This window comes from Amblyomma maculatum, chromosome 5 (genome assembly GCF_055883805.1).
Source record: "Amblyomma maculatum isolate TAMU_Amacu chromosome 5, ASM5588380v1, whole genome shotgun sequence".
NCBI classification, from domain to species: domain Eukaryota; kingdom Metazoa; phylum Arthropoda; class Arachnida; order Ixodida; family Ixodidae; genus Amblyomma; species Amblyomma maculatum.
Window position 1 is genome coordinate 149,763,973 of NC_139348.1, and position 22,014 is coordinate 149,785,986.

General features: G+C 47.8%; 3 protein-coding genes across 3 annotated transcripts in view; 2 read left to right on the forward strand and 1 right to left on the reverse strand.

The window, feature by feature from the left end:
• Window positions 1-785: 785 nt before the first annotated feature.
• Window positions 786-4,548, forward strand: LOC146189934 (uncharacterized). Its single transcript, XM_084604662.1, has 2 exons — window positions 786-1,089; window positions 3,736-4,548. The coding sequence occupies exons 1-2, from the start codon at window positions 888-890 to the stop codon at window positions 3,990-3,992; spliced, it is 459 nt and encodes a 152-aa protein (XP_084460788.1). The 5' UTR covers window positions 786-887; the 3' UTR covers window positions 3,993-4,548.
• Window positions 4,549-6,176: 1,628 nt separating this feature from the next.
• Window positions 6,177-18,608, forward strand: LOC146189935 (uncharacterized). The gene is made up of 4 exons (XM_084605386.1): window positions 6,177-6,494; window positions 9,637-9,803; window positions 16,044-16,293; window positions 18,316-18,608. The coding sequence occupies exons 1-4, from the start codon at window positions 6,177-6,179 to the stop codon at window positions 18,454-18,456; spliced, it is 876 nt and encodes a 291-aa protein (XP_084461512.1). The 3' UTR covers window positions 18,457-18,608.
• A 2,981-nt stretch (window positions 18,609-21,589) lies between these two features.
• The window catches only part of LOC146189936 (uncharacterized), a 29,079-nt gene continuing 28,654 nt past the window's right edge, over window positions 21,590-22,014 (reverse strand). The window contains exon 6 of the mRNA XM_084604664.1: window positions 21,590-21,964. Coding sequence (XP_084460790.1) covers window positions 21,824-21,964 — 141 coding nt within the window. The 3' untranslated portion in view covers window positions 21,590-21,823. The remainder of the gene's footprint in view (window positions 21,965-22,014) is intronic.

A 22,014-nucleotide genomic window follows, 5' to 3' on the forward strand; every position in this document is an offset into this window, starting at 1 on the left:
AGTGTTCGTTAGTGCGGGTTTTTGCTACTTTATCTGGCACTGTTATGTATATGTGTTGCAGACGCTCCCCCCCCCCCCCCCCCCCCCCCACTTCCATTTTTACACGATGCCTTCCTGGAGGCCTGCAAGAGGATGTAAATAAATAAAAAAATTAAATAATAGTTTTAATAAATTTGACTGCAAAATCATTTTCATTTTTCGAGGGGGTGATGACATAAAACAGAAACAAAATTGCCTTATCGCATCCACGGTGTATCTGCAAAAAAGGTAACTTTCGACATTACACGCCATTTGCCTTCATTCTATAATATTAGTAGGGCGTAGGAACCCCAAAGATGTAAAATTGACTGGATATACATTAAACTGCTCAGCATCATCTTCGTTTGCGGCAGTATATCAGGTGTGTCAGTATATCAGTATATCAGGTGCATATAAAGCACCTTGCTTGAGTATGTCACGTACTTTCTCCCAACAAAGGGCTCTCCCTCCGTCTGCAAAATCCGACACGGGGCATGGCCCTTACATGCGTTTAAGCGAATGAGTGTTGCTGAAAATCCTTTTTCTGAGCTACATTCAGCGCAGGTACATTGCTGTTCGGAAATACAAAGCACCAAGTTAGGCCTCGTCTGAGGCAGGGCATACGAGGACGCACACAAGTCGGACTAACCAATGCGCATCTGTCATCGTCCTTCTACGCGCGACAGTCTAACAATAGCAACAGCTGCTGTCCGGACAAAGTAAAATAGGGAAGAAGCTAAGCGGAGGTTTATCTTCGTTTGAATGTCACCAGCTCAAGAACATCAGCATATTCGAGCGCATTCGCTGGGTGCGGTTACATATTGGCCTACAGTCAGCGCTCGCCGCTATCGCGTCGTAGTCAAACCGTCATGGGAGCGACACTGTTCTGGACGGTGGTATTGGCCACAGCCCTTGTGCGAAACTCTGTAATTCACTGCCAGGCACTATTTTCCAACTCGCCTTGGGATTCCTACAACTACTACGGTGGTTTGTTGTACGACCCGTATCGGTCACCTTGGCAAGCGGAGGACTGGAGACACCTGGGAAATAGAGGCCCATATCAGGGTACTGGTAAGTGCTTCCTTTTATTGCCGACCACTTTTTCATCACCTGTGAAAAGAAAAAGGACCTAAATGAATAAAGTAAGGGCTCAGAGACAATACTGTGGATTATTGTCATCAGTTGATGCCTCGTGAAATCAAACTTCGATAGAGAGTGAGCGCTTTCACATAAAGTAGCAGATTTTTAGGCTGCAAGCCGATGCTGTTCCTAAAGATGTCCTTTTTCAAATGACAAATGACTGCTCCGTCGTGGAATAGACAACATGGCAGCATAAATGTCGAAGAAATCGCAGACATATACAGGGAATTGCTCATCATACGCGAAATGGAATAAATATGATTTGCACGCCTTGATAAATATAGCGTATATAAGATGGCGCCAAACCTTTAGTCAGTGCAACTCAGGCACTCACGCTCGCTTCAGCATCACAAAGTTGAATAAAAAGAACCACAGACACAGCTATCTCTAGCTAAAATATTGTGAGTTAACTATCTCCAGTTAAAAAAATATATGAGTTAAACTACGGTTACTATGTACACTGCGTGTCAGAGCTCTCAGTAAAAAGAAACAAACTACAGAACCATGCCAAAATACAAAAGAATTATTCTGCCGTTCCGTCCAACCGTCACAATTTTTTATAGTTCTGTAGTACTTTTTGTAGTTGTGTAGTTTTCTTGTGGTACCTTTCTGTCGTTTGTAGCTATGTAGCACGTTTCTGTTGTAACAACGGAAAATTCAGATGTTACTACACAAATTACTGACGTCACTATAGAGTTACTGTCAAATCCGGCATAGAAATTCTGTTGTGACGACAGAAATTTTTTTCTGTACTTTTTTTCCGACGAAGAAAGCAAAGGTACCTTTAGCATACTAGTGCGTTAAAAAGCATATTTAAGATAGGCTGCAGAATGCTTCTAATTACGTAATAAATCCGCTGGACGCCACTAATTAATTTGGTAATTATCGCTGCTGGTTGGTTAGACCCAATGAGAATTCGAAACTATGAACAAGACTATGCCTTAGTATTTGTTTTTTTTAAACAAAGCTTCAACCGGTACTGCGTCACGTCATGCACATTGTTTTGCCTCGGAGATTAGTACAAGTGGAAGGCCATGACGTGGTCATTATTTCTTACATCGTCAGGTGAAATAAAGTGCATGACACTTCGCTGTAGAACAGGCAGTTCGAATCTGGCGCCGTAGCCACTGCACACGTCATCATCGGACGTCACGTCTGTATCGAAATTCCTGTGCGTCTCTTGCTCTCAGTATCGGTTGCGTAAAAAAAAAGCGTCGGATTTCCTCATGCTGCAAGGCTTTAAAAAATGAATTTTCCTTCGTTTCAAAAACTGACACGGCATATATCTTATTCACGATTCCGAACTCCCGATTGGGACTAGGCACACAAGTGTGTAAATCAAAAAGGTAATAATTAGCTGGATAATTAGAAGCGTTTTGCAGCATAGTATGTCCGACATGCCTGAGAGTTTGATTCTGCAAATTTGCTCTGTTCAGAACTTACTTATTTTAAGGATTTTTGAGTGTTACTTGAAAAGCGCGGTATGTCAATAATCTCTGTCACGTCCAAGAATTTGAATAACAAATTAAGAGTGAATTTATATTTTTCACGACAAAACTGCCGTAAAAATTCAAGCATTTTCAAAACCTAGGGAAATGTTTGACAAAAATGGGAAAGTAATAATTGTACAATTTTGGAGTTAGACTGTGTTTGAAGTGCGTATACTTCACTTCACTTCACTTTAATATCTTAAAGACCCTAATTAGAGGGTATTACATAAGGGGTGGGGCGCACAGAAATGAAAAACAGAGTAGGTAACATATATGTGTAAGTTATACAAATACAAGATTTTCACTAAGCAAGTACACACGCGCTCCTTCCAAGAAATAAAGATGAGCATGTGATAGCAGCAAGTTCTCGGGGAAGGCCGTTCCAGTCGTTGGCAGTCCGGGGGAAGAATGATGAAGAAAATGTAGTGGTGCGGGCGCGAAGTCGTGACACTTGCTGCTGATGACCGGTGCGGAGGGAGATAAGTGGTGTGGGTGCGCAGATGTGAGGTTCCTGTCGTAGCTCGGAGTAAAAAAAAAAAAAAAACCTGTGAAACAAACATAAACTAGCAATGTAGCGACGATGAGCAAGGGTAGGTAGGCTGGACTGTGATTTTAAGGATAATATTGTTACGTAGAAGATCTACAGTCCGAAAGCTCTCCGCGCAGCTAACGTTGATGAGGGCACCGATTTCACAACACTCAGCGACGTCGTCTTCCCGGAGTCTGTTGCACTTCTTCATCCTCATCACGAACAGCGAATACAGCTAAGTAACAATATAATCACGAAGGAATACGATGAATGAATGAATCTAGTTGCTCGGTTTAGAACTGCTTCAATTGAATTACAGAGATATGCTTGTTTCGGAGACCAGATGGGAGATGGATATTCTAATTTTGATCTAACTAGTGATTTGTACGCGAGGAGCTTGACATGCTGAGATGCAGAGCGAAGGTGACGCTTTAAAACTCCTACTGACACAACAACAGTATAGGAGCTGCTGCAAAAAGATGCAGTGATTCTGACTGTGGTGGCATTTATTTTGCATGGAAGAATAATTTATTCTCATTTTTACTCTGCTACGCACAGGAGGCATGGTAGGTGCCGGCGGTTTCAACAAGGGCGGTTCCACCTCTTCGCGGTTCGGCGGCGACTACGGTCTACCCCGCTATGGCGGCTCATCTCGCATGAGTCGCTACGGAATCGACTACGGACGCCGTCGCAGTTATCGCCGACGTTCGAGTGCCGATCTTTCTGGAGGCCACGGAAACGGTGGTTCCTACCGAGGATACACAAATCAGTTCCATGGTGGTGAACATCCGCGCTCGTGGTATCAGCCCTGGTAGTTCTGCGTCTGAGACAGCGTGCAGCCATGTCTTATTATCTAGCTTTCTGAGCCCTTCATCACAGTTATGAAGCGAATAGTCTGCACGCTTTTTTCATTTGTTCCTTCTGCTCAGCCACTCAAATTCGTTCTAATTACAGGGGAGGCTAAGAGATAATGATCTGTAAGAGATAAATCGTTAATCAGAGAGGTAACTGAAGTGGCTGCACCTGCATTTATAACTTTTATTTTGTAAGCCTGTTCTACCCTAGTGCCACACGTAGCGACGAATTTGTATTTTAAAATTACTCTTACTCAGATTTCATCCCAGTATCATTAAAAAATCTTTGCTAAACGCTGATACACACCCAAATGTAAATCTTTAGGTACAACTCCTTTTTGTTTCACGCGACGTTCAGTTCGGGTATTTGTGTACAGTTGAATAAATTTTCTCTACAGCGATTTCTTTAAAGAATTGATGTTGGCTGAAATATTTATTTCCAGAAAGCCAAGATAGAGGGCTTCGGCATTTTCGAAGATCTGTGGTTGTCAAACATGCTCCCGTGACACAGCAGATGCACACCTGTGGTGCATCTGCTGTGTCACCGAGCGGGGATCAAACCGAGGCGGGGATCAAACCCACGCCATCTGGTTTAGTACTTCACCCTAAACCCCTAACCACCTAAACCCCTAACCACTAAGTCACTAAGTCATTCAGAAGGAATGAGCTAAGATTTATTGCAGAAAGGTAAGTCACAATGCAGTGCAGTGGGCAGATTAAAAAATTAATAATCTAATGAAAAATTCATCCTATCATCAAAGAAAATCAATTCTTCTAACGCCCGCCCAGTATTCGACATAAATCTTCACAAGATGTGGCTTTGACCGCTTTTCAAAGGTGTATATGTGCATCATGCCTGTCTCATCATTCAAAGATTGACCATAAGATACTTTTTACAGATAATATAACAAAAAGAGGTGAGGCAATCATTAGACAATCGCTACACACGGTACGGAGTATGTCATGCATCCCACCACATACAACATAGCCTGCAACGGCTCTAACCAGTTAGATCGATGAGTAAAGTAGAGCAAAGTCGCTCCTTTTCGTAAATTCACTTCCGCTTCCGGGTTTACTCTGCATATATGTCATACAGTAAATATATGATCTGCTATCAACCCCTTCAAGTACGCCTCCTAGTCTTATTCCACACCAAACTCCATGACAGAAAGGGTTCCGGAACCCTCTGTCAAGGACAACGAAGATCATAAATTCTACTCTTGGTATACAATTTGTTACCCTTTTGAACCATCGATAATCCTCTTTTCGCACTACGTGCCATTTCCTTATTTCCACTAGAATGTCAACAACTCGAGTTATAGTTTAACCTATGGCCTTGCGACAAGGGTACGGTGTTCTGGATGAACAGCGCTTTCAAGGCCCTTTCCAAGTCGAAGCCCGTTCATCTGGTGCCAAAATGAGCGAGTGAATAAACGTATATTGTTCAAGAGAAAATGCGCCCCGTATCTTCTTCTGTCCATCGCTTTAGATGCGACCGTTAGTAATGTCGCAGAGAAACTTCCACGCAAAAGAAGAGAAATGACCGCTTCGGTAACTGAAAACAGCTGGCGTCGCAGCAGCTGTAGCGACTGCTTCGCCGGCCGCGCGCCGATCACGCACAACATGACCTTAAGGATAGGCATGGCAATATGAGTGTTTGCGCACAAATAATATTGCTACGCAAAAGCAGGAACATGCACACACAAAATAGTCTGAGAAGCATAGAGTGCGCCCATTTTGCAAGTCGTCAAGTAATTAACTGATTTTTTATTATACTGAATACCTCTAAGATCATAAACCAAAACCATAAGTTCAGCAGTGACATATGTCATGTGTTTGCGCGCAGCCTAGAATAGTCCACAGTTGAAAGATAACCGGACTACTGACAGATGCCATATTCTGGTTTATTTATCGTGGCACGACAAAACCTCGCAAATGATACGTGAGTACGATTTCAAGTAAAGGCGCACTCTTAGTTCTACAAAAGCCCGCGAAGAAGAAGAGGAGGAGGGCAAGAATCGACTGGATGCGCGCGACCTCCAGCACGAGGATAGATAGACGCCAAGAAGAAGGGCTGGCTGTTGCCGGAACCAAGCGCTTCATTTCCTCCGAGCAAGCGCCGTCAGCGAAGCCGCGACCTTCATCATGGATGACGAGCCGTTCCGCGACATCATCTCCTTCGTGCTGTTCTCGGTCTGCGCTGCGCTCCTGGCTGTGCTGGTGTGGACGCTTCTGCGGCGCCTGCGCCGCGACCGCGTGATGCGAGACCAGGAGACCATGACGATGGCTGAACCCAGCATCAAGCCGCCAAGCACCGCTGACTCCATGTCGGTCGCGGGCGTCAGTCGCAAAGACAGCGCTGTGCAGACAAGTGCGGATAGGGTCCTTCAGCCGCTGGCGGGCGTTGTTGAAGTCGGAGCGTCCACTGTAGCAGCACTGTCACCTGCTCCAACGTCGTCGGTGGTAAGCTATATAGACTTATTGGATTGAATTGGATTGGATTGGTACTAAGACTTCCCTTTTTTACCAAGTGGACCATAAAGGTCCTAGCCAAGTCAGTACCCTACTGTGACGGAGTCTGTCCCGCCGTGGCGCAACGCCACCAACACCATTTATCTAATCAGCCTTATCCAGCTCTCATTAGATTGGATTGGTACTGAGGCTTCCCTTTTGAGGCTTGTTTTGATGCTCATGTCCATGGAGGAAGGAAACTTAGGAGAGGCCCTTGCCATTCCCAATGCATTGGAGAAAGTGTGGCGGAAGTGACGTCAAAAGTTAGGGATAGCCAAGTCGGGCCATTAGCAACGGCGACGCTGTTACTATGATAACTCCGGCCACTAGCAATAGCGTTGTTAAGGGCCCTTGGTACATGAGTTGTCGCGGAGAAAGAAAATGCGGAGGGTAAAGGAGGAGGAGAGACGCTGCAGCATCCGACCGCGGCGCGGCCGCGCCAGCTTCAAAAAAAATGACGTCAGGGCCTCTCCTAAGTTCTTCTAAATTCTTTCCTTCCTCCATGCCCATGTCACTGAGTGATCGTGCATGGCTCGATTAGATCATATTTTACCCCACTGTTCGCTCGATAGTCCTTGTCATTATAACTGTGCATCGGAGCGTGCAGCTAAGGTCTACTGCACCCTCTGGATTGCCAACTGGCCTCTGGATGCCGTCTCGTTTTAATCCAAGCTTATTCCTAAGAGCTGTAAATACTGGCCGAAATGAGAGATTACAGAAAACCATTTTGTAGCCCCGCCGGGGTGGTGCAGTGGTAAGACGCCCGGCTACTGTGCCGGAGTACCCAGGTTCGAGCCCGACCGCGGCGGCAGCGTTTCTATGAAGGCGAAACGAAGAGGCGTCCGTGTGCTGTGCGATGTCAGCGCTGTTGTTGTTGTGGCTGTAGGAAAAAGGAAAAGACAATGCACGGGCTCTGTAGCTGAGCCACCTCCGCTGCCTCGTGCGGACAGAAGAAAAGATAGACAAGAAAAAAAGAAGAGGGAGAGAAAGACGCGCGCCGCAACAACAGCCGTCGTCCGCCACATCCGAAGCGGTGGCAGGTGCAACGACGGCCCACAACAGACAAAAATCAGTGGCTGGCTAACCCCGCCGCAAGCGGCGTCGACCTACCGTCCCAGCCCCGTAGGGCCAGGAACTGCCACCCTTCACCACCTCGATTTCAGCGCACGTTAAAGATCCCCAGGTGGTCGAAATTACTCCATAGCCTTCCCTGCTCCTCTTTCTCTTTCCACTTTCACTCCCACCTTCCTCTCTTTCCTTACGGTGCGGTTCAGGAGTCCACAGAAACAAGTGTGACAGATACTGCGTCTTTCCCTTCCTGTGAACTAATTATTATTATTATAGCCTTTAAAGTCATCACTTCATGTGATGTAATGTAAAGCCTGCGAAGCGAGGGGGACCCTCGACCATATACTTTGGGAATGCCCTAAGTCTCCGGGCGCTAGGGACATTAAAAGTAGAGAAGCCTCGGTAACCCTGCTGCGAAGCGACGTCCCCGCTGACCAGCAAAAAGCCGTCCACCTGGCAGCTGAGGCTGCGAATAACCAATGTATATTCGCCAGTTCTTAGTCGCGGAGGTTCCAGCCCCCGTTCCTCAGGCCTGCGTGCCAGGAGCGGGGAGTAGGGGGCCTCCTAAATCGGTGGAAATTAAAGTTTTAGTCAATCAATCTGAATCGTTCATGCATCAAATATTCGTTGGAGAGTGAAAACTGAAATACTGTCACTATCTCCACTTTAACAAGCGGTCCAAAGAAAAAGCACAAATCCTACAACGGCTGAGCTACAGCTTAACATGAACAAGTAAAGCAGTCATAAGCTACCCCCGTGACGGCGTTCCCTCCGCTACTCAACTTTGCGAGCATACTTTTATCTCTCGGCGGTCGAGAGGTAAAAGCATGCTCGCAAAGTTGGCGGTCCGCCCCGCCGGGGTGGTGCAGTGGTAAGACGCCCGACTACTGTGCCGGAGTACCCGGGTTCGAACCCGACCTCGGCGGCTGCGTTTCGATGGAGGCGAAACGAAGAGGCGTCCGTGTGCTGTGCGATGTCAGTGCACGTTAAAGATCCCCAGGTGGTAGAAATTACTCCGTAGCCCTCCACTACGGCTCCTCTTTCTCTCTTGCACTTTCACTCCCATCTTCCTCCTTTCCGTACGGCGCGGTTGAGGTGTCCACAGAAAACAAGTGAGACAGTTACCGCGCATTTCCCTCCCTATAAATCAAAGGCCTCTCGGCGGTCCAGTCGACGGCTCAGCCTTAACCTTATGAAATCAGTTACGTCAATTACTTCCTTCTTACGACATACTCTGTATCTACCGACGATATTTGGTTTGAACGCGAGGACACGCGGTTTCCTGTTCCTCTTTTCTGGATTAGTACATGTAATTTAGGCGAATGAATGCAGTTGGTCCGACGGTATTACGTCAGATATGTCACCACGTCACCTATTATATATCTATTGTTCAATTATTTCAACGAGACATATTTCTCGAAGTCAGGCTGCGTTATGGGCATGAAGTGCCTTCTCACATTTCCGCTAAAAGCCTGGCATGGTACCGCTAATATAGCGCGTACACATATCTTCAGTTGTGGCCCACGCAGCGCTTGTAGTATGGTTCTCTGCACTAAGATTTGAATGTGGTATTCGTACACATGAGCTACAAATGCTACAGAACCCAGATTAGATTACATGGTGCAGACCCCTAAACCAAAAAAAAGTACCAATCCTTTTGCCTGAACTACACGCTCTACCGTAAGTTCACAGCTCGGACACGTTAAAGTGTATTGACTATATAAACTATACCGCGAAAGACGACATCAGTAACAGACTAGCGGCGAAACGGCAGTAGTATTATAAAACATTCATTTATAGTTATAAATGAATGTTATAGCATTTTAATATGTTATAGCATTTTAATGTTATAGCATTTTAACCCATTTTCTAGAAAATGGGTTAAAATGTTAGGGTTGGGGTTGTTCGGGTCTTCAGTCCGTAACACTGGAGGCTGAAACCGCTGCCCAATCTCTGTCAAGGCCCTTTGTGCCGCGAGGTTGGAGAGTAACAGCTGCTTCCTACGACCATTTTGTCTGATCCCTAGGTTGGTGCTGAAACCGCTTCGTCCCCGCCGGGTGGAGCAGTGACAGAAGGAATCGCCGATGTCAAGGCCGAATCCAAGTCAGCTGCGAAGGCAGATGCCGACGTGAAGGGGGGTGCAGCAGGTGTCGCGGGCAAGCCCCTCTTGAACGCGTCTGTCACCGACTCCAGGTACGAGCAATGAATCACCCTCCTGTTAGCTTTGGAGTAACCAAACTCTTTCGAAGGCGTGCCCCACTAGGTGGCCGCCGCTATGGCCCAGTAGCTGCTTCCCTGGGCATGGCCGGTCTCGAGGGAGAGCGCGCGCTGCGCCTCTCTCCCCTTTAGCCCGGCCATGCCCTGGGATACTGGGGACCCGAGTTCAATCCAGAACGCGTCGGCAATGTTTCGACGGAGGCTGACGTCAGTGCACGTTAAATGTCCCTAACTGACCGTAATTATATCGAAACTTTTTATAGTGACACTTATTTCTTTCTTTCGTTGGTTCTTTCGTGACGTCCACCACAATGCAGTTGAGGTGAATACTCAGAAGTGATTGCCAAGCGGTAGACTTTAAGCGTCAGAAGAAATAGACTTTACTTGAATATGGCGATGCTGATAGACAAGTACCGCTGTCAGTGAACGCACGCAGGGGCCTAGACAATCGTGACCGTATGGGCAGTCGTAATCGTAATGGGCGATCATAATCGCAATATTATACTTCATGCCGCTCCTTCGAAAAATGGCGAGTTTTATCCATGCCATCTCCAAATTTTGCTTACAAAACCTTTACTCTTTTAAGGCATTTTGGTCAGGCCGCGTCATTTTATTTATTCAGCACATTTGACACTTCGTAAATTGTACAATTTCTTGTTAGAACGTTGCCACACTTTGAGCATCATTCGGTTCGTCTAAGATACATTTCTGCTTGGTGCAGGGAATGGTTGGCATACACCGGAAATACACAAATCAAATTCAAACCCGGAAGTCATCCAACCCGAAAACTCGGAAGTTTAAAGCCTGTCACCAGGCTCAAAACATTGAACCGTACAATGAAAACTAGCTACATCACAGTAATCAGCGCAAGGCAATCACGTTTACATGCATGATTAGCCCACAGGGCCGAAATTACTAGTCCCTCAAAAGAGGCGTGCTCCGTATATCGCTACAGCGTGCAAAAGCAAATCTTTTCTTAAGCTTTTGTTGAACACTAATTGCAAATCCAGAACAAGTTAAGACTCAGTCTTAAAACAGTGCAAACAGAAGCGAAGATGGCCGTGCCATAGCAGTGCGTACAGGTTCGCGGGGATGCTTTCACTTGTTGCTTGACTTCGATTTGCAATTTTTTATTGCGAAAGCAATACTGCTAGCACTTTTCTGCCGTCGGTGGAGGTCGTTCCTTCGCTCCGGCGCAGTTGCGGCGCACGACGACGTGACAGCGTGACATCACGACCAGAGAGCGGGGTAACTGTGGAGCCGCCCGATTGCCGGAACATGGACGAGCGTCTGCAAAATTATACGGAGATTCTCCAAAATTACAGGTTAAGCAGGAGACTGGTGCCACCACCGGATAAAAGTCTAAACAATAGGGAGGCAGTCGCATGGCGGCGCCTGCAAGCTGGGAACTTTGTAAACCCGGTCTGGGCATATTATATCCAAATGGAAGATAGGAGAAACGATAAATGCAAGCACTGTGGGGAGAGAGGGACCCTCGACCATATAATCTGGGAATGTACTAGTTCCCCAGGGGCTAAAACAAATATAAATTGTAGAGAAGCCTGGGAAGCCCTGCTGCGGAGCGAGGTCCCTGCTCCACAGCTACAAGCCATCCGCCTGGCGGAAGAAGCCACGAAGAGCCAAGACCTCTTTGCCTGCTTCTGATCGCGTCCCTTAGGCCTGCGTGCCGGGGGCGGGAATTGGGGGCCTCCTACTCTGGTGGAAAATAGTTATCATCACCAGAGCAGGGGCCCCAACCAACCCCCAACTCGTCTCTTCGGCCGTAGTCGTATGGTGTCGTAGTCGTTCCTTCGCTCGGCGCTGTTCATTCATTCATTCATTAATTCATTCATTCATAAACCTTTATTCATGAGGATGACCTGAGGCCTAGAGGGGAAGGGGGTGGGTTAGGTGAGGTTGAGGGCGCCAGACTCCGACATGAAGTCTAGCAGGGCACTAAGCTTGCGCTTGGCGTTGGTATTGGGGGCTGTCCAGTCTTCGTAACTCTGAATGTGGTGAGCAGATGTGTAGCGTGCGCAGAGGCCAGCTGCGGCTACCACGTGACGACCTCCTCAGCCCGCCGCGTGAGGGCGCTCGCTAGGAGAGGATAAACGGGGCGCCGCAGGCGTGCGGCGCCCCATCATGTCTGAGCTGGAGCGACGTGCTGCGCGCAAACGCCGGCGCCGTCCCAAGGAGACTGATGAAGAAAGGCAAGAGCGGTTGGCTAAGCAACGCGCCTATGCCGCAGAATGGCGAGCCCGGCGGCGTTCTACATGTTCAGTGAGCGAGAGTAGTTTCATGGACTCTCTGAATGCCGAAGAATCGTCTATGAGTAGTGCAGAGCGATATAATTACACAGAATAAAGCGCCGTGTAGAAGAGCCACCACACCGGAGAGAAGAACGGCTTGCTAAAAGAAGAAAGACGTATGCAGAGAAGAAGCACGACGAAGCCCTGGCCATCTTGTCAAACGGACTGCCGAAGCGAAGTGATAAACGAATGGTCATCTGCACCGGAGACTAAAACAAAGACCCAACGAGAGACCCAGAATTCATAAGAGCTCTCGACGAAAAGTACTACCTTCAGCTGTGTCCTCTCCAACCAAAGAGTACTACCCAATGGGGTAGCAGTCTAGACTTGATGATGTATAGACATTTGGACGACTATGTAATTACCAGTGTTCAGACCAAGAGTCACTACTTTACGGACAACCAAAGCGTGTTCATTGGAATAAACAAACAGTAGAAACCATGTTGTGTCCAGAGTAAATCGCTTAGTTGCACAAAAGGCGAAGCCATGCCAAACCACCAGCAGAGCCAAGCGCAGCCAGGGAGGCATTGCTTTCGTAATCACTCAGGCTTAACCAGAGCTAAGCCACAGCTAATTTTTTTTTAATTGGTTCAGTGAAAGGGAAAGACGCCGTATCTTTCACACTTGGACACCTGACCAGCGCCATAAGGGAAAGGAGGAAGGTGGGAGTGAAGGTGGAAAGAGAAAAAAGGAGCCATAGTGGAGGGCAACGGAGTAATTTCGACCATCTGGGGATCTTTAACGTGCGCTGACATCGCACACCACACGGACGCCTCTTCGTTTCACCTACATCAAAACGCAGCCGCCGCGGTCGGGATCGAACACGGGTACTAAGACGCAGTAGTCGGGCGTCTTACCACTGAACCACCGCGGCAGGGTTCGCAGTTCCTGGTGTGGGTCATGTTTTCGATGTTTGTCGAAGGCGAGCTATTACAGCAGCCAGCCGCTACTGCTTCATCGGAGCCGATAACCACGCATCCGAAAACGTTGTCTAGTGCATATGCTAATATTATCGGCTTTTCTGAAATCTGCGAAAACCTTGTTTCGATGGAAGCGAAACGAAGAGGCATCCGTGTGCTGTGCGATGTCAGCGCACGTTAAAGATCCCCAGGTGGTTGAAATTACTCCGCAGTCCGCCACTATGGCTCCCCGTTCTCTTTCCACTTTCACTCCCACCTTCCTCCCTTCCCTTATGGCGTGGTTCAGGTGTCGACAGCAACAAGTGTGACAGATACTGCGCCTTTCCCTTCCTGTGAACAAATTATTCATAAAAACCTTGTGTGCAGCATTTGGTCAGTGCTACAGGGAAGCCACTACGAAGGTCTCGCCGAACTCCCTCCGCACGTTCATTTTCGTCTTTTCTCAGTCGCTTGGACGGTGAAGCACTGCATTACTCTACAGCCGACAATAATTACTTCATTTGAGCAGCATAAAATAATGAAGTGAGACACGGCGAACAAGATAGCCTTCATAAAAACCAAATTTCCATAAACGCGCTTTGACGCCTAGAATTCCTAAACCACGCTTTGACGACTTGTGTGTAGATCAAGCCGTGTCGTCTTTGAACCGCGAGGAATTCTGCGCAGCAAGCAGCCTTTTTAAGGTTTTTTTTTTCTTAGAAAAGCGGAATAATAATAATAATAATAATAATAATTGGTTCACAGGAAGGGAAAGGCGCAGTAACTGTCACACTTGCTCTGTGGACACCCGAACCGCGCCGTAAGGGAAGGGAGGAGGGTGGGAATGAAAGTGGAAAGAGAAAGAGGGGCCGTAGTGGAGGGCTACGGAGTAATTTCGACCACCTGGGGATCTTTAACGTGCGCTGACATCGCACAGCACACGGACGCCACTTCGTTTCGCCTCCATCGTAACGCAGCCGCCGCGGTCGGGTTCGAACCCGGGAACTCCGGCACAGTAGTCGGGCGTCTTACCACTGCACCACCCCGGCGGGGCTAGAAAAGCGGAACTTGCGCAAAATTTGTTTTCCGCTCGTGATGAATTGCGTGGACTAACCCGCTATCGCAGATCGAATCGCAGCCTCTGTCAGTGACAGCAAATCAGCAATAAGGAATTTCTGCAAAGGCAAAATATCACACTACGCGTTGAACATATTATCGAAAAGCAACATAGACAGAGGGATCACCCTAACCTGGGCCCCCGCTCACACCAACATACCAGGAAACGAAGCGGCCAACGCCCTTGCCCGAGCGCTCATTATCCGGGGGGGACGCCGGCCTCAACCTAACTTCAAGGTCGAGACGCTCGCGACCTACAACGAAGTCATTGAGCACTACAAGTTAGGACGGCGGAAATATTCACCCCCAGATAGGTCCCTCACATCCACAGAGGCAGTCACCTGGCGCCGCCTGCAAGCCAAGAACCACATGTCTCCCAGATGGAGATACCTCACGCAAACTGGAAATCCGGAGGACCAATTCTGCAGATTCTGTAGCGATATCGGAACTTTGAAACATATCCTCTGGGAGTGCAGCCACTCCCCGGGCTACAATTCATTCAAGGACGCAGAAGCATGGGAGACCGCGCTTCATAGCGAAGACCCGGCGACACAGGCCAACATTGTCCGTCTGGCAACCGAAGCGGCGAACCGCTTTGTCTACTAGCCCCTGCCTCTTGGGGTGACATCGGGCTCCCTGGACGCCTGTGAGCGGTGCCGGAGCTCCGGTGTCGCCTCTTCCGGACAATAAAAGTTTTCACCACCACCACCTTGCAGACCAAAAGTTGGGTACTGTGTGATCGCAGTGAGAATTAAGCGGCAGAGGGAAGGGGGTGAATACCGAAAAAATAAGGCAAATGTCAATCCTAGAAATATGACCTATGATGCCTACGTCTTACCCTCTAACCAGCTCATCCTATCTACGACATAGTGTTGCGCGTATCGTAGCTATATGACAAACGCCACGCTGAGCGAGATTCCCAGCTGTTCGAGCGCACTCATCAGTTACAACGAAGTAAAAGCAGCTGGAGATCATGCTGCACACTCTATAAGACATATTCAGTTGTCAATGACAGCGCGCCTGCAAAACAAACCCTCGTGATCACAAAACGGTCATGCGTCATTGAATTCGGGATTACAGAGTAAATTGGCGTTTTCCATGAAGAAATCGTCCCGAGTGAAGTGGTTCGCGCTAATAACTGTGGTTACATCACGTCTTTCGAGCGCTGTTTCTTTTTTAACCATAACATAGTCCTGTACGTTGTCTACTTACCTATTAAAACAACAATGGTGACATTCCAGCAAAAAGGCATGCAGCACGTGAAATGGAACATATAGCAGCTCTCTTTCAGCTTCCCTTTTTCATCTTGTGGTAGCGGCATCTTAACGAGTCAAAATCGAGACACCGTTTCACAAAGCAGGAAAATATAGGCGGTCGTGACCACGCGTGGCAGATACCTAGCGCGCAATACTGCGTTGACCATGTTTAGTAGGTTTCTCGCTGAGGCCGCTAGGTGGCGAGGAGTGGTCCGGAATTTCGAATTCCCGGTGTTGCTATAGTGCTCTAGAATATTCTAGAGCACTATAGTGTTGCTTTGAGATGTCATCGTAGGATGGTTTGGTTTGTAGGGTTTAACGTCCCAAAGCAGACCAGGCTATGAGAGACGCCGTAGTGGAGGACTCAAGTACATGTTACTGAAGGCCCCCGCAATAATCAGTAATCAACGTCCTTCTCATTATCATCACCTGCCAAGTGGTCTGCACTGAGGTACTAGCGACCCTTCCAATGTGCTTGCAGAACAAAGAAGCGTTCTTACCGATGACCTAGCCATTATTCATGTTCTATGAGCGCTGCGAGAACATATAACCAGAACCCATCGCTCCAGCTGTTTTGAACGCCGCCAGTATTTTTCTTAGTATTCATAATGGTGAAACGGGCCTCTTCCATTGCAGTCAGGTGAGTGGCCTCAAGAAGTCCAAGCGACGCCGCAGCTCCGCCAGTAAGTCGGGATCCGAAGGCGGCTCGAAGGGCTCGTCAAGACGGGGCTCCCAGCAGCACTCACTAATCGCCACGACCAAGAAGAGCTCGTCGTCCTCGGAGCCGCCTCTCGTCCCTGCCCTCCTCATCCGGAGGCCGTCCACGGACTCGAGGAGCTCGCAACGCTCCAACCGCTCGACGCGTTACGTTGCCGACGTGCCCAAGGTATACAACACGTATCTTGAAAGGCGATGCGGTGATCCACTTGGCGCGAAGTACATTACGGTCATACAACTTAAAAATGAAGCGGGAAATGTTCCCCGAAAACGGGACCTTCCTCCCAAGACGTCGACTTATTGAAGTCGCTGCCAGTCGTTAGTCGCACTGCAGCAGCTAGCCATCAGCGAACCGACGCTATTAGCCCTAGTAAGCAGGTTGACCGCGACGCTAATTATATCAACGAGATTTAACATTGGTGGTACCTTGAGAGAAAATGGGGAACAGAAGTGGGCGATTGAAGATAAGGCATTTTTCTCCTGTGCTTTCCTTTGTGTCAGTGGCTGTTGGCTCTCTCGTGTATCTAAAAAACGAAGACCCTAATTTTCCCTGCATTTGTTTCCTGAGCCTAAGGGAGACTACTAGAGGGTTAACGCTGCCTTGCTCACTTCCTACTCCTCCTTGCATTCGCCGCCGCCATCCACGTATTCAGAAACTGGCGTATTGCATTCGTTGACTGATCTCGGAGAAAGTTTTTTTAGGAGCAATTTAGCCCAACAAGACCTACTGTCTAATGCCGCTCAAGTACTATCCTAAGCGTTTATGCATTTGGCTAAAATTACGCAATCATAGGGTCTACCTAACAGGTACGATGCGAACATAGCAGCTTGCATTCAGGTACAGTCTTATAGGTACTGCATGAAAAACCTCAAGCGTATTTTAAGGCGAAAGCCTTTAATGGCTCATGCTCGCGGCTACGATCGTGTCCGTGCGTCCGTAACGCTTTAGTTTGATGACGTCTAGTCACTAACCAGTATATCATAATGATGTCACAACCGGTCATTACCCCACCAGACAATTCATGCATATGCGAAGCTTACCTCGCCGGGCATCCGATCCAAGCGTCCATGCGGCGCCTTTCACTTGGCCCATCCTCGAACGCCACACAATCAGCAGTACAACAGGCATCAGCGGCGTTTCAAATTGATATTCATGAAAGAAAAGGCGCAGTATGTCACAATTCTCCGCGGACACGCAACAAAGGACGGTGGGAGTGAAAATTAACAGAGAGGTCCCGTTGTAGAGGGCTACGTAACACCGCGCTGCAAAGGCTTTTGCCTGGTCGCTCTTCGAGAGTCCAAGTGCCCCTAGCATTTGGCGCCCGTTCCTGGGTTTCGCGTCAGGGTCGGCCTCGTAACCAGCTCCGCACCTCCTTTCGGCCCCCCCAGCTCAGCCACTAGAGGCTGTTGGCTCAGCCCCCCTCTTCCTGAGTAGCGCCGACCGCGCGTGTTATGATTCAAGTCCCCTCCCCCTTCTTCCTCCGTAGCGGCGAGCGTACGTTATCCGATTGCTGCGCGCGCTCCTGCATACTCCGTTCGCCACTGCGTCTACCCCCCTCCCCCCTTTTCCTGCGTGGCGGCGAAGGCTCTCTGGTTGCCGAAACGCCGGCTCACTATCAGCGGATCACGGTGCGTGCATCCCAAGCCGAAACGCAGAGCCACGTTCTCTTCACTCGCTAACAGCGTCAGCGGCATCAGTCAGTAGCTGCTATCGGTTCGTCGCGCAACGTTCCTATGGGCCCATGCGCTGCCTCCCGCAACCTCCGATAACTTAATTGCTCTCTTTATTTCTCCGACCACAAAGCTCCTTTCATGAGAGCCAAAAACTGTTTGTGGAGTGTTTCTTGAAGGAATAAGTGTGAAAAATTTTAAAGTCTGTAATTGTACATACGTGTCTTGCTCGAAATCTTTGCCACAATCTATCGAAAAGGAGAAACAGCAGATGAGCTGCGCTCAAATTTCGCATTAGGAAGTAACATAATCATTGGCAATTTTTTTCTATATTGTAACGCTGGTGGCACAGTTGTTAGTAGAAAGCCTAGGTTTCAGTGTGTGTGCATGCTTGTGCACATCTTCTTGGGAGTAAGATTATTGTGCTCAAAACTTGTTAAAAGGTTTTCCCTCCTACCATTTGGGGTGAACATTCAGAAGTTAACAGTACCACAACCGAAGCACTACAATGATCATGCAGGTGCCGCCGGCCCTCGACATCTTCTCCAGGGAGCACTCGTCGATGGTCGAGTCGCCGCCTTCCAATCCGACCCAGATGTCGCCGCCAGTGGATGCCGCCTCAAAGCCACCACCCGACCCGGTGGTTAAGCCCGACAACTAGGTTACCACAAGCAGCTGCGGAGGCCCGAGGAAACGGAGTCTCTTCAATGGTTTTCTTTTTCATATCATAAAACTCGCAAGTTTCGACATTAAAGTGGCAGATTTCTTAAGAAGTGTCCGTTCTCACATATAACTTTTGTATTCTCACGTGGGTTTTTCTTCGTAAGTATCTTGTGTAGTTTACTCTATTTCACCTCGGGCATCTCTACTATATGAATCAAATTATCACCACTGTTCCCCAGATTGTATTCTCTTTTGCTACTGGGGACTTACTTTTGTTCATTTTTACACTAATTGCATTCTTACAACAAAGACAATCTAATTACACTGTTCCTTCTACTTAATTGATCAAGGATGATTTTGCATTCTTGCAATGATACACAGTAGGGACTTTGGCAAAGACAACAAGAGTGTTCTTCAGTGAAAATGCGGTGCTTTGCCAATGGAGTTCGTCGCACCTTCAGCACTGCCGAAAACCCTTCCTGCAAATTTCAAGAATAGTGTGTATCTGGTCTTTTCTGCTCTGAGGTAGCGCTCAGTAGATGTAGAATGTGAAGCTTCTGTCCCGGTTAGGTGGACCATCTGCTGGTTAGTCGGGAAGGGCAAAGACATAACTTTCATATTCACTCGCAAGTTTTTCTTCGTAAATGTATGAATTGAATTATCACCACACTGTTCCCCAGATTGTATTCTTTTGCTACTGGGGACTTATAGTTGTCAGTGCAGCGTTGTCCTTGTTTGTGTGTACTACTTATGTTTTGTGTTGGTACCTGCTCTGCTGCCTTCTTCCAAGAGACATACTGGGTGTTTGCAGGCTAGTTGAGAAAAGCAATCGTGCCTTTGTTGAGACGTTAGCATTCTTCGGTTAAGTTCATCACCAGCACCTGAGCTTTGTGCCGAAAATCAGCGGTGTTCCTTAGGACACTAAGTCCTCGATACAGTAGCAACTGGGCGTATCCCTTGTTGACGCCTTCGGCGGTTTCGATGTTTCAGGTACTCGTGCATGCAATGACGCTTAACCTAAGTGGACCATCTGCTGGTTAGTCGGGAAGGGCAAAGACATAACTTTCATATTCACTCGCAAGTATTTCTTCGTAAATGTATGAATTGAATTATCACCACACTGTTCCCCAGATTGTATTCTTTTGCTACTGGGGACTTATAGTTGTCAGTGCAGCGTTGTCCTTGTTTGTGTGTACTTCTTATGTTTTGTGTTGGTACCTGCTCTGCTGCCTTCTTCCAAGAGACATACTGGGTGTTTGCAGGCTAGTTGAGAAAAGCAATCATGCCTTTGTTGAGACGTTACCATTCTTCGGTTAAGTTCATCACCAGCACCTGAGCTTCGTGCCGAAAATCAGCGGTGTTCCTTAGGACGCTAAGTCCTCGATACAGTAGCAACTGGGCGTATCCCTTGTTGACGCCTTCGGCGGTTTCGATGTTTCAGGTACTCTTGCATGCAATGACGCTTAACCTAAGTGGTAGAACTCCTTGCTGAGGATGTTTAGAGTGACGTGGCATGGCAATGTTATCACAAAAGATGTGGCTTTGTCCGCAGAAAGCTTGGAAAGCTTTGATTGAAGGTCGATAATATGCCCCAATCCCTATCCAAAAACTCAGTGCTACAAAAACAGTATGCAAGTGTCATGCCTTATTGGAGCAGTGGTGGTACAATGACATAATACATAGCACTAGATACTGGCACACTTGAGAACACTGGATACTGGCCTGTTGGCACACTAGCTGTGGCTAGTGAGCATACTGGATAATATTGTTACGTGGTAACAAGCAAAGAAGACTGTACAACATGGCGACAGGATGAACGATGATTTTAAAGGGACAGAACACTGGCCAAAGTATGTCATGAGATTATGGTAGAGATGAAAAGATCTTGCCTCATATAGTACAGATTGAGTACTAGAATATCAAAGAAAAGAGGCTTTACAATTTTAATTTGCCATTGAAAATCGCATAAAAACAACCGAGGCGCTATCTAGCAGAGAAACCCTAGTACTTTCAGTGTAGCCCCCCACTTGACTACATGTCGGCAAAATATCCCTGATTTTCGTAACTGCACATTGTTCGTTTTTCTTCTAGGAGTGCTTGAAATAGTTCATTATATTTTGCGCTCTCTCCAGTGCGTTCTTAATAAAAACCACCTCTGCTTTCACATCGCGAGAGGTATGCTTTCAGATTTTGCCACTAGATGGCGCCACAGTGCTTGCAATTTCGTGAATGAAGCAATGACAGTGCGCACTAAAACTTTTGTCGATGAGGGCGTGAGTTATTGTGCCGTAAAAGCATTGAGTGTGAAACTGAAAAGGACGTTACTCTATGCAGAAAATGTCTGATTACTGTCTGGCGAATGAAAGTTATATTTTTTTTCAGTACGTCTTTTTTTGTCGACCACCAGCCATTATCGCGGTTGCTGCTCATGGCTTCCAGCATCAGACTACATAAAAACGGGCGCACGCTTTGATCGAAAAATTCCCGGTAAATATTTTATACAGCGTTTTTAACAAAACCGTCATGAAATCGAACATTTTAGACATCAATCTTTCCACTGCTACGCAAAAAAATCGAGATCTAAATTCCAGTGTTCTGTCCCTTTAATGTCTGGCCTAGCGCAAAGGCTCCTCTCGTGCCACTGCCCATCTTCTTAGCAACACTTTCCGGGGCCATCGCGCAATCGTCCCGATCGTTTCATTGAAGTCGATGGTGACGTGATGGTGTAGATGTTCAAGAAAAGATAGAAGAGAATGATGCGCTTGCCACCCCGATGACGATGAACACGATGATGCTTGGGTAATCCGCCTCCCCTGGAGCTGTTCTATCATCCGCCACCAGAGCCCATGGGACCGATGGCTCGAGGTCGTGACGAGCGGCTGGGCGGGGGTTGCGTGTACATGTCCGGTTCCTTTAGGTCCTTCAGCCCTTTTGGGTCCTTCATCTCGGGTCTGGTTGGTCTGTCTATTCTTGCTTTCAGATCCGGGCTGGGGGCTGGGCGGTGGTAGTTGGTCAAGTCTGGGCAGGAAGCGCTAGGGCGAAGCTGCTTGGCAATGTCCCAGGGCCCTCGGGCAATGATCCCGGCTTACAGATGGCGTCGATGCTCCAAGGCGAGGATGGGGATAACATACGCCGCATCTCTAACCAAAATGTTACATGGTGACAAGCAAAGAAGACGGTACAACATGGCGACAGGATGAACAATGATTTTAATGTCTGGCCTAGCACGAAGGCTCCTCTCACGCCACTGCCCATCTTCTTCTTCGCAACAATATGTTGTACTAGCGCACAGGACAGTACTTTCTGCTCAATAGAAGCAGGTGATGTCTTGTCGCCATGGACTGCAATGTACAGCTCTGTACAATTTAGGCATTTTTGTTCCCAGAGAATGCCTTCAGAAGATGGCCCACACAACCCATTTCAGCAAAAAGGTCTCTCACGGCCTTTTTGTCCCGTGACACCATCCTTATCGGAGCTGGTGCACCAGTAGAGTTTTCCGTGGCCACCTTATGGATAACATCAAAACAAAAGAAGGTAAGTAAGCAATGGAACAAAA